The sequence below is a fragment of the Athene noctua genome, chromosome 3, assembly GCF_965140245.1.
Source record: "Athene noctua chromosome 3, bAthNoc1.hap1.1, whole genome shotgun sequence".
Taxonomy (NCBI): Eukaryota; Metazoa; Chordata; class Aves; order Strigiformes; family Strigidae; genus Athene; species Athene noctua.
In genome coordinates, this window is record NC_134039.1 from 57666684 (window position 1) to 57679657 (window position 12974).

General features: G+C 35.6%; 1 protein-coding gene across 4 annotated transcripts in view; it reads right to left on the reverse strand.

Annotated features, from left to right (window-relative positions):
* Positions 1-12974, reverse strand: part of DOCK4 (dedicator of cytokinesis 4) — a 255172-nt gene that overhangs the window by 86788 nt on the left and 155410 nt on the right. For all 4 annotated transcript variants that reach the window (XM_074903108.1, XM_074903107.1, XM_074903110.1 and 1 more), the window contains 4 exons: positions 8034-8158; positions 6456-6618; positions 4790-4896; positions 3966-4122 (listed from right to left, as the gene is read on the reverse strand). In XM_074903108.1, coding sequence (XP_074759209.1) covers positions 3966-4122; positions 4790-4896; positions 6456-6618; positions 8034-8158 — 552 coding nt within the window. The remainder of the gene's footprint in view (positions 1-3965; positions 4123-4789; positions 4897-6455; positions 6619-8033; positions 8159-12974) is intronic.

The following is a 12974-nucleotide window of genomic DNA, read 5'->3' on the forward strand; positions in this document are numbered from 1 at the left end:
TCACTAACCAGCTTTTCAGAATTTCTCAAAGCCTGGCTGTTTGATGCCGAAAACCTCAACCAACATCCAACCCTTCCATCAGTTTAAGCTGAACTACTGTCTAGTTGGTCACTGTCCAGAATTGTCTCAGAAGGATCCAGTTCTTCTGAAGTGTTCTCAGTACTTATCAAGCTAAGCTAATAGCAAGTTCTCCTCTTGGTTCAGCAATGATTTGGGTGCTTTCTATTACAGACTGTTCTCATACTCAAATAACATCTGAGCCACACCCATCTTTGTGTCATTTCTTTCCCAGTTTACTCCAGTAAAGCACCTCTCCCACAAGAAGAAATTAAGTAATATTTCTGTATTTAATAACATTAAATAAATTTCCACCTATATTTAAATCTTTCAGAGGTGTTAATGGCAAACAATCCTACAGGCTATGCCACTAGTATTTTGCTGCCTTAATTGATTTTGGTGGGCACAGTTGGTTTTATGCATTTATACTTTTTCTGTTTTTGTTTTTCTTCACACTGTGCTAGTATGGAACGTTTTGGATTAAAAGAGATCCTTGAGTTGCACTAAGAGTGCTGAAGGGTCCCACAGATGCATTCAGAGACACATCCCAAAGAGAAGGGAGAAATAATAGGTCTTATTATGCCTTCTGTCAGGAATTTTCAAATACAAGTGAACTGAATTTTTCTTTCAGATAATTAAATGGACTCCTACACTCTATTCTGTTTAAGCCTCAGCTTAAGTTGAGGCATAGTGAGACTGAAGCTGTCTGTTCATAGCAGGAAAAACACTTCTTTACAGGTTTCCTGGAGGAACTTGGTAGAAGATAGCTGACACTCAATATTAGGGATTTCTTGGGGGATTAATATAGGAGAAAGCGAACGTAAGACACTCACTTCAAAGCACTTATTTCAAGGGAAATGCTAAGAAGGAAAGACATTGCTGAGATAACATTAGCAAATAGCCCAAGCATAAATGACACAAATAGAAAATCTGACATGTGAATCACAAGGAGAAGGGATATCAATGTGTCATGTATTAAGAGAAATGAGAATATAAAAATGTCCCCAAAAATAGGCCCACTAGGAAAACATAGTTTTGGAAAAGAAGAAAAGTCAATGCTGCTCATAAATTTTGCTGAAGAAGAAAAACATTTCCAATGCCTTCTGTTAATCATGATCAGATTTGTACATTTAAAATAGGCTACACCTGACCAACCATTCTTACCAAACAAAACACTTCCCTTTTCAAAGTCCGTAATTTAAATCTAAAGTGCTAGGTTTAATAAAAGGTTTAGAATCATGTGTGTAAGGAAGTGGTTTGGGATGATCTTTCCATCTCTCTCCTATAAATCCTGAGACATCAGAAACTGGCCTGGTGTAGCACTACTGCACTTCAAAAGAAACATTCCAGAACTGGCAGTCTGCATTCCTCTTCCAACAGGCTCCTACTCTGGTTTCCAACACTCCCTCCAGACTGGGATCACTCTGGAAAGCTGTCCCCTATGACTTTTGTTTTATTAATCACTGGTTTGGCTTTTTTTAAAGGCAGATCAAGGGATTACACCTCTGCCTTGCAACAGACATGCTGGCATGTTGCTCCGGTGATGAACAGCTATTTACTGGGGTTGTGCCAATCAGTGCTGAGAAATAAATGGATGCCAACTTGCTAAAATATTCTAACTAGCTGGATGGATACTGAGTCTCTGGCAGGCAGAGATCACTCCTATATGTCAAATAATAAGTAAGACTGTATTGATAACTACTCAGAAGAAAAGTACTATGTTCTCTCTCACTCTTTTGGGTTTTTTAGGATAAAGAAATGTAACGACCCAGCTAAGAATGTAATATACAAAAGTGGGTATACTTTTTTGTTAACATTAACTGATTAACTATCCAGGATCAAAAGCCAAGCTAAGGAAAAGCTAACTGGCAGACAGATTAGATAAGGATGTATTCTTATAAATTGATGAACGCACAGGGTCTTCTGGCTAGAAGGACTCTGAAAACTGTTTGGAAATAATCCTGAAGACCCCTCCAAAATACCCAGGGTAACGAAGTTATGGATCCCAGCAACTGGGAGTCAGTCTCCTTCACCCAGTCCCCATAATTTTAATATGCATGAGAGCTGATGGCATGTGGGAATAATCAATGAGAGAATGACAGCTGAGTAAAACTTCCCAGCAAGCTAGTAAAGCTGTGACCTAATTGAGTCACATCCTTTACAAGTCTGGGTTTGGGGTCCTACCCCATCCCATGGCCAGACCAATAGCATAATTTTCAATCCATTTCCAGGCTGGACATTATCGACACAGGCAGATCTGAGAACTTCAGAAAAATCTCCAAACTTAAAAAATAGATTAAAAAATAACCAGCAACTTTCAAAAATACCAATATAAATGTTTACTAAAAAAGTAAATACCCAGAACTTTTTAATCCTGTATTTTTTAATAATTATGCTACATTCTCTCAGGGATAACTGAAGTAATGCTCACATGACCAAATATCCACATGCTTTGCTCTATGTTCATTTTCTGAGCATGCAATAGGTTTTGGCAAATTTTTGTTTAAAAGAATGGGGATTTGGAAACTCACCAAGATGAACTTCCCAAAGAAGATCCTTGGAGAAAATATGAGCCTGTCTATTGAAAATATTTCCACCCTCTGAAGTACTGCTGAAATAATTGTTAACTCTTTCAGAGCTGAAAAGGGGATCAATATTATTCAGATATTCTACACCCTCTTACTCAGAATATGGTTAAAAAAAAAAAAAAAAAAAAAAGGAAATTTTATGCCCTATGTCAACATATCTATTTACATTAAGTACAATATACCTCCTGTACTGTGAATATAGATTAGTATTATAACCCCAGACAACAGCGCAACTATTTATCAGACACTTACATTCCGGGCAGCACTTTTCATGCATGTGTAAGTACAAGCAGATTCATGTGATTTCCTAAATCAAGGCCTTTAACTGAAGCAAATTTAGTCTCTGATTGTCTATTAGCAACCTTTGGGAAAATCTTTTAATGGCTAACTTTTATTACTTTGAAGCTAATTGCTATGAGAACACAGAATGGATGTGCACAGTGAAACAGACCACTTGCTACTATTTGCACATAGTTCTGGATACCTGCTACTAAATGGTGAAAATCAGGACAATTATTTCAACTTAAAAAACTGCTCTAGATTAAACACCTACAATCAATTTGCAAGCAATTAGCATTTTTATCATCATACTTATAAGAAGGATAAAGACACAGTCATTCACACAAAAGAGCTAAGCAAGATTTTAAAACTGTGATAAACAGCTTAGAAAAAATAATATAAAACTGTGGATATATCAAAGAACGGTCAGAAGCACATTATCAGGCAAATGCACAATATTTAGAAATTTGTGGAAAACTCAGTTGTAAACTGTAGTTAATATGGCAAACAATCCTAAGAATTTTATACAATCCTAAGAATTTTATACAGAGCAATGGTAAAGAGCACAAGCACATCTATTTCTACCTGCTGCTCCTTATATCCAGTGTATAAGATTATTTTAAGTAGTAGTAAACGTTTGTTGGCTTAAAGAAAGAGAAGTGATACAACAAAAAAGCAGGAGGTGTCTAATTAAAACCAAACTGCCACAGCCTAAAGCCTACAATAAGTATTTCATAAAAACTCTACAACAGAGTAAGAGGTTTTATAAAGCATCTGGGTTTTGATAGTCGATTCCAAGAGTGCTGCATTTGATTCCAATATCATGTTAATCTAAAAAGCATTCTCGAACTACTTAAAATCAGTGGTTTATCATGCTGCATTGGTTTCCATCTGGATATGAAAAATTAAGAAGAAAACCAGTTTGTAAAATGGATAGAACATAAGCTATTTCTGAGTACATCCGTGCTTGCTTGGCATGGAAAAGGCTAGCTATCCCACTCATCTGAATTCATCATGTTTTAAATAATCAACATATCCTACCATTTTGTGTGAGTTTAGTGGAGCAGAGAAAGGACGTAATCCAGAAGGACTCTTTAGTGTTTTTTACTGCTTGACTGTTGTTTCCTAGGAAAATTCCCTTTGAAAACGGGAGCTTGAGGTAGCGACCAGAATCCTGAAGGTTTGTGTTTTCTTCACACTGTGAAAACAAACCTGTTAAAATAACTGTACTCATAAAAACAAAGGACAAAATTTCTAAATTATACGAATTATTATCATTTCTCTGCCAGAAACTGAAGAATTTTCACTATACCTGTTGCATTTGGTTTTAGATCATAGCTTCATATCTGATATTGAAGTCTAAGAAATTTGCACAGGTTGTATCAAATGAATAGCTACAAATTTTGGTGTTAAAATCTAAAATTTATCTGGGAGCATATCAAATCCTCTGAACAAAGAGACAACTGTTAAATGTGGAAATGAAATTCCACAAATCTGAAATACCTCTAAAAATGGTAACATTAAGTAGATCTGCATAAATAAGCTTGCTTGATTTTCCAACTTCAGCAGTTCCATAAGAGGGCATTATGGGGTTCACTTTGTGTGTTTTAATTGAACTTACCTACGTGAAATCCATTATAAATACAATGTAATATAATAGTAAGACTTGGTAAAACCAGTGCACTGAAACACATACCCAGATTCACCTGAAGTCTCTAACAGGAAGCTTAATATTAAACACTCAGCAATGGATATTTTAGAGGTGACAAGATTATCATTTATTTGGTAATGAATACACTTTCTCAACCTAATGTTTCTGGGCATTTAAACTACGTTCCAGAGGAATGATTACTAATTCAAATTACCTTGTGTACAATGAGTTCATGGGTGCCATCTGGTAGAGTCCTCCCATTTTCCTGCATCAGGGGCACGAAAGAAAAGCCAAACAACTTCTTCTCACCCTTTTCTTTTGCTGAAACACGTGTGTAAATAGCAGCACTTAAAGTTAATATTATGCATTTTAGAAAAAATAAATTGATATAATACAACATAAGAAAGTATACTGGAAGCTATTTGCAGCTAGTCAGATTATTTCAAATTTCTTTTCAGATTTGCACTTTATCTCTTCTAATGGTTTCTTTTATCTTACTGTAAATCAGAGAGCAGTATTCTGGAATGATCTGATATTTATGAATGAATGACAAATAATGGAAGCCACCAAGTATACAGTCTTAGCAATATATAGAATGCCAGGAAACCCAAATGTGACCTAGCAAGTCCAACATGAAGAGAAAAGGATTTTTTTGGTGACAGTTATCCCCTATAGTAGCTTCTACCTAGTGGTCTCCATTTTAGGTCAGCCTCAGGCTACACTGCACTATTTTCACAAAAGGCATCTGCCTCTATAGATATGACTGAAGATGTCACTGTTCCTTACATGAATGTTAGACAGCAGATAACATTTTCAAACTTGGATGCCTAGTTTGCATCCAAAGCTCACCTATCACCTAAATGTAAAGCAGACTACAAAACACTTGAGAAGGCACAGGTTTTACTGAAGCCACTGAGCGCAGAAGCTGAACACTTTTGAAAATCAAGCAATTTTTCCTCAGATGTGTGTATGTATGGCTTCTGAGTCTGGGTTTAACACAGTTGGGGTGGGTAGGCAATCATTACAAAAATATCCAACTTCTACAGCACGGGAAAGATCGTGCAAAAATATATCACCTGTTTGAAACACACCACTGATGTTTTTCCTTTATTACTTCATACCTCATAAAATAAATATTTAAAATAAAGTAATGCAAATGTCTTCCCATATTACCTGTTCTTTCCATTTTGAAGTTTATGTATCCAAAATCTAAATATACTATCATTTATTGTGTGTGCCACTATCCACACAGAAACAATCAAATTTTGCTATATCTTCATCATCAAAAAGAGCCAAACAGCAGCAGTTTAAAAGATGGGCAATTTTATCCACCTTCCTCTACAAGCTTGACAGCTATAAACCCCATCTCTAATACCTTGGTATGCAGAATGTGAACCTGGACCTTCATTTTTACCTCAAAAACATCTCTAAAATTGTTCAGAACGTTTAGAGAATTTTGGCTTTTTATTTTATAAGAAAAAAAAAAGTGTCAATACAAACCTGATGTTAATTGACCATGATGTATCTATAATGTTTCCCACTGGCTGGATTGATAAACATGTACTAAGGAACAGGTAAATTTTGGATAATTCACCAGGTAAATTCTAAATTTGCATTTTGAGTTTCCCTAAAATTCTATTCATATTTGCAGCTGCAGTGTTGTCTATTTCTATTTTATAAAACTAGGCTGGTTTCTCCCAGTATTCTGGCTTTACCAAAGCACTGAGTTCCACCAAGTAGAGCTGCAAGCCTGAGAAGCTGTGTCACGAAAGCTTACACAGAAAGTTCATGCAGCTGTCTCTTTCCTGGGGTATTATGGAAACTCATGTGCTGACGCAGCTGCAAGGAGAATACTAGCAGAAGTCATGAACAGCACTTACTGGAACAGTGCCGGAATTCACAGCGGATGTGTGCTCCTCTGAACTTATCCACAGGAATAGGAAGTTTCAGAAGCTCAGCCCATCTGGGACCGTTGTTATGATAAAGCACAAAAGAATGATACTCGCTGGCTGGTGGCTCTCCAGAGCCGAATGAGATAAAATCCTAATGAAGAAAAAATATGGTTAAAGATAGATTAGTTAGCTGGCAAGATGTCATCAAGGACTGCTCTCCCAAGGAAGAGTATTTAATATATACATTCATATCATGAATGCCACATGTGGTACGATGCTCAGTATCTTAAAACCCACAAAATTAGCACTTTGTTAGTATTTGCTAATTAGAAAAAATGGGAAGAATCATTCACAGTGATGAGAATCAAAGTATTGTACAGGGGGAACTTGGGTGATCAGAAAGGCTTAAGCAACAAACATGATGTGAAGTCCCATGACACAGCATGGTCTATCCAGTGTTATGCCCAAGAAAGAGACATGAATAACTGAAACAAGAACAGACCAGGCTCAAGATACTTAGGCCTCTGAAGTAAGCCTGTAACTCTGCTGTTATCATTGGTACATCCCAGCATGAAAAAAATAAAGAAATCTGGATTCCCAGATTCGGAAGAAGCAAATTGTTGGTTGACTTTGCAACACCTGTGACTGTCTCTCCATAGCAATGTAGGCAGATGGATATGTTCAAGTCCTGACTTGGGGATACCCATTAATTCTCTGTGGGAAAGGTAAGCTGCAGCTCTTTTCCTTAGCAAATATAAGGAATCACCTTTGCATCTCAATATCCTTTTTTTTTTTAGTGTGTATTTATACACACAATCTCACTTCTCATATTCATACACACACATACAATTTGCACCAGACTATTTATGTCAATTTTTCTTCATTTTGTCACTGCACAGCCTTCAAAATCATGAAGAACATGTGAAAAAAGTACTTTCAAATAAAAGGAAAAAAAATAATGCTAAATACGTATGGAAAAGGATGAAGGCGAAGAGAAACCTTTTGGTACAGAAAAAAATCTGAGAAACAGTAATATATTAATAATTAAAATATAAACCAGTGCCTGTTATTAGGCTGTCAGCAGCATCATGCAATTTAATCTGAAGAAGGAACATTATTCTTTTATTGATACATAGTGGTGATTTCTGCATGAAGGATCTGTGATTTATTAAAATCAGACAAAAAATTGAAAATTATCAAAATATGTTCTGTGTAACATGAGAAAATGCATAGCTACTAAGAAGAATTATTATGCAATAAAAAATTCTCCAAAACCTGATCTTGCTTCAACATTTTCCACATCTTAATGGAATTACTAGTTATTTAATTGGGTATTACTAGTGTTTTTCTGAATCATGCAATTGATCGCATAAATAAAACAAACATGCATTTTATAAAGGTTTTAGGCAAAGTAGAAATATTTTTAATATCTAATGACAGCAAAAGATAAACATGACCTTTCCAAAGCAATTTTGTACTCTTCAAGCAATGCCACAAAAGATAATTTACATCCAAAAAAGTGTGTCAAAATTAATTGCAGCAAAGAAAAACATACAACAAAGATACCTTTAAAATTTGACCACTGCTGTCCACGACGTGCATTGTCACTTCCACATTTCTGGCCACACTTTTCCCTCCTTTCTCAAATTCTCCTCTTTCTACAGTAATATATAAATCGTTCCTCATTTCACCTATTAAAAAACCCCAAATTAAACACAAAGTGTACAAAAGTCAGTTCAACTTACTTGCTTTAGTACCTTAAGTAGATTTTCATCTTCTTTTTCAAACAAGGAATAGTATCACACCCACATATTTATCAGTATTTTCAGATTTTAAATAATAACAATTTTTTTATAAACCAAGAAAACCTACAAAGCTTCATCAAAGCCCAGGAGATTACCTGACATACTAATCCAATTCTAGGGGCTTTTACTCATCCTTTATCTCTTTTTGGTCTTCACAGTAGCACCTCTAGCTGTAACAAACCTGGTGTCTAGCTTCACCTCATTTAATTTCTCTTTTAATGTAGGGCAATATTAATGTATTTTCTTTCATTTGTAATTATTACTTTTCTCTGTTTAATGTCTCCTTGAAGAACGGATGAGAACTTTGTTACACTTAATCTCAAAGTGTATTACTTTGAAGCAGAAAAAACAAGAGGTTGGTGTTCTTTCCATTAGAAGAGTAGGCTTCCCAGATTGTTAGCATTCAAATCTGTCTTTCTGATCTAAAAGATCTCAATACATTTTACATTAACAGGGTGTTCCAAAGTTTACTAGCAAAAAGTTAGCTTAGATAGCTTATTTTCTGCATGTTGGAAATGCTTCTGAGAAATTAAAATCTTCATCAACAAATTCAAACTACAAATCCAATACAGGCACTACCTAAGTGTGACAGTATTTACGAGTGATTAAATACTGCTGCATATTTAAATTTAAATTCTTTGCAAGTTCATACAGTAAAATGCTAAGTATTCTGTCAGACCGTAACCAGATGAGATGAATGGTAGATTTATTTTAGTTTGAGTTGGCACAAACTGCAAAGTTTATAGTTGATGAAAGGAAGAAAGATTGGTTGGCAGTTGCGGGGGGACAGGACAGGGGTGAAGTAGTACTGGTGGTGACTGGAGTGGCGTAGTAGGGAAGCCTGTTTTCTGTTTGAAGATGCTAAATCTATTTCTAAAAAGTGTAAACTAATCGAGCTCTAAACAAATGTTAACAGATCTACTTGGAAGCAACTGGACTTTCACAGAAAAACGAAGGACAAATGCATCATAATTAGGAGCATCTTTCAAAATTCCAATTTCTAGATTTGGTAGAAAAAGGAATTGAGAATATATGCTTTTATCTAGTGAAATGCAAGTTTAGCATAACGGGAATATCCTCTTTTAATAAAGTAGATTTTCACAGAGCACTGGGGAAATCCAGTATGACAGTTTTGTGTATTTATAGGTGTACCACTGAGAAGAGAGACATGAGACGGATACTTGTACTGTGGACAAAGTTAATTAACAGATATGTAACTGATAAATAATTAGTGCATCTTCAATTTCTAGCTTCATTTTAACGTGCAAGCAGAATCTGACCTGCTTGAACTTTCCAGGATATTTTCACGTTTCACATTTATTGCATTTATTTTACTGCACGCAACTCTCCAGTGATTTCTAAGTACTGAAAACCACGAACTTGCTACAGCCTTCTAATATATTTATAACATTATTCCATCACTGTATGCAAAATAATTGTACCTCCAAAGCGCAATCCAAACCATTGCCAATTTTTTAAAAAAGGTAAATGGAAACTGCTATATTATCCAGCCTTCAAGAACCATGCCCATAAAAAGAGGGGGGAAAATCTGCTATTGTATTACCTTATTATGAATTATCTTCTGAAACAACTATGGACAGATGCTAGAATACAGTCAGACAGCAAGAACAGAAACAAGTACCAGGACCAGATGGTATTCACATAAGAGTTTGTGTAAAGTCAAGGATGAAGGAGACTAATTACTAATAAGTGTGTGCAATCACTGAATCAATCTCTGCCTCCTGGCAGGAACTTGGTTCAAAATAAGCAAAAGGTGGTGGTTATTCAGGTAACGGACAAGACTTGTAAAAAACCAAAAACAAAACACAAAAGCAACCCCAAACCAAAAATTAAACACAAATCAAAACCGTTTCAAAGGATGCTGTTAATGTGAGAAATGTGTAAGGATTCAAGGGAAGAATGGAGAAGTCGTGGAAGGAAGATCTACTAAAGGATATGAAATAGACGATCACAAGCAGCTCAGGAAATCTCTTGAGCTGAACATAGCTGGAGGCTGAGAGAATATGAGTGGATAATTACCATACATGCATACATGCATGCTCGGTTCTTACTCTTCCTTAGGTGTCTGTTTCCAGCACTCAGCTAGATGTGCCCCTGGCCTGAATCAGTGACGCTGTTCTTATGTTTATTCAAGTCACAAAATTACCCTTAAAACTACTACATTCTCATTACTTACACATTGCAGTAATATTTTATTATAAAAGTTTTAGAATGTAGTGCAGTATGGTTACCAAAGAGCATGCAGTATGTTGGATCCTTGCTAGCATATGCTTATACTAGGTTTGATTCTAGTTAGTGCTAACAGTTGGTTACATTCAGAAAAAATGACAACACAGAGTAATTAGAGATGCTTTGTTATATAACTGATTTTAGCAAACCACTTGTAGTTGCAGCAATTTCTCTTTATTGTGCTACATTCAGTTATTATTTTCATTTATCAGCAGGGAATTATTTCAATTTTCCATGGGGTCTTCTGCGAAACATAACCAAATAATCATTTCCACCACAAATTTTATGCCCTAGCCCAGATGTAACTCAGTCAAAAATGTATTTTTCCTTTTTAAACAGAGTAAACTGTACAGGATTTAAATGCAAATGAAAATGACAGTGGAACGGGTTGCCTAGAGAAGTTGTGGATGCCCTATGATTGGAAGTGTTCAAGGTCAGGCTGGACATGGCTTTAAACAACCTAGTCTTAGTGAAAGGTGTCCCTGTGCCCATGGTGGGGCAGGGATGATGATCTTTAAAGATCAAGATGATCTTTAAAAGTTCCTTCCAATCCACCCCATTCTATGATTCTATGCAAAAATAAGAAAGTATTTCTAAAGAAGGAATCAGAGCTTCACAGAAGCAGGCTTTCAAAAACAGTTGTCTACATTTTAAGGTTTTTAAAAAAAATCCAAACCCATTGAGTTTCACCTTTTTAATTGCCAGAAGAAATCAAATCACATGGGAAAAAAGACACAGGAATAGGATGTAGTTTCACACATGTTGTCCTGTTCTTCTCTTACAGAACCTTGGCAGAGATTATAATCAATGTAGTCATGAGAGAATCATTCAGATAAATTTTGTCCTGATTCACATCCATTCAGGAAGCTCTACTCCATTTTCAATGTCTCAAGAGAAAATCAAGACACGTGGGTCACGTTATTGGAAGAAAATGCCAGATCTTATTCATTATCATGCAATACAAATTCAAGAAGAGACTAAGTCTCTCATGCTATATGAGGAATAATGATGTTTTATATGGAAATGAATAGAAAAGCAGAAGGGAGATAACTGAAATAGACCGAAAAATCAATCAAAAAGAACGTAAACTATGGGCTATGTATCAAGGGTACAGTCTGCACAAGACATGTAACAGGAGCCTCCTTTTCTCAAAGTATGTGGCATATCTGATATGTTATCACCTTTACAAAAATGTAGGTTTTAGTTTCAATTTGGCCTTCTGTCTGGATTTGTATGCACACATATTTCACTATCACTATGGGTTTAAAAAAAGATCACTACTTGAAACCAAATTGTAAGAAAATCAACTATATTGAACTTGCATAGTTCATGTAAGTGTACTGGAACATTAAGAATTTAAAACCATGCTCCTGACAAATCTTCAGTGTAATATTTGTATGAACGTATTAAAAGTAAAAGCTCATAAAATGCGAAAGCCAATGGGGTTATCAAGCACAAAGCCTTATTAGAAAACAGCTGAGGGTAAAAAAGAGAGAGGATTTGCAATGTAAACTTCACTCTGGAAATGAAAAAGGAAAGAAAATTATAATAAAAACTGAGACAAATATATTTGGATCCAAATTTTAAAGATTATTTCACTCTCAATATATCGCTCTGGAGATAGCTTAGCCACTTTTACTTCCTCACTGTAGAAATGCCATTGCTTCAGTCTTCCTTAACAGAAATTCCCTCCAAAAATTGAGATTGTCTGTGGAAAACTAAGTTAGAGCATTCTTTTATGGTTTCTCTTACTGTAAAAAGAATTCCAACTTCCTCTATAAAGTATTCAAACATCAGCAAATTCTTGAATTTATCTATATTCCTTTAACTCATCCTTTTCATTTATGGCAACTGTAATTATATATTTGATAAAAAGAACAGGCACCATTTTTCTATGGGATTTTTGCCTCAACCATTACACCAGACAGCTAATTCTGATAGATTAAATCATCTTCTTTGCACTAAGAGGGGTAATTACAGCCATAAGTAGCACTGAAAGGCAAAGTCCTGCTGAATATCTGACTTTTGAGGTAGACTTTGGTGAGTATGAATGGTATCTTCAGCTAAAGTATCTGCATGACTCAAATCTCTCCTAGGTGTATGCATTTCAGTTAAAACATCTAATGATTATTTTCAGCATGACGTTTGGTACAGGAATAAGCAACTGTAAACAATATTGAAAATGATGCTCAACTTTAAGGTGACAAGCCTACCTCCACCTATAATGTTGTGTGTTACGAAATATCTAGATCACTTGAAAGCATTCATTTCAAAAGAAAGGGGAGCTCATTTTTCCCTGTTGATATGGAGCATTTCCATCCTCTGACTCCTGTCATGACAGTTTTCTTTCAACTTTCTGAATTCACCAGGGCTTCCGGACTGTGCAATGACCATGTGGATACCAACATCCAGTTAGTAACACTGCTAACCAGTATAGGGTCAAACCCCATTA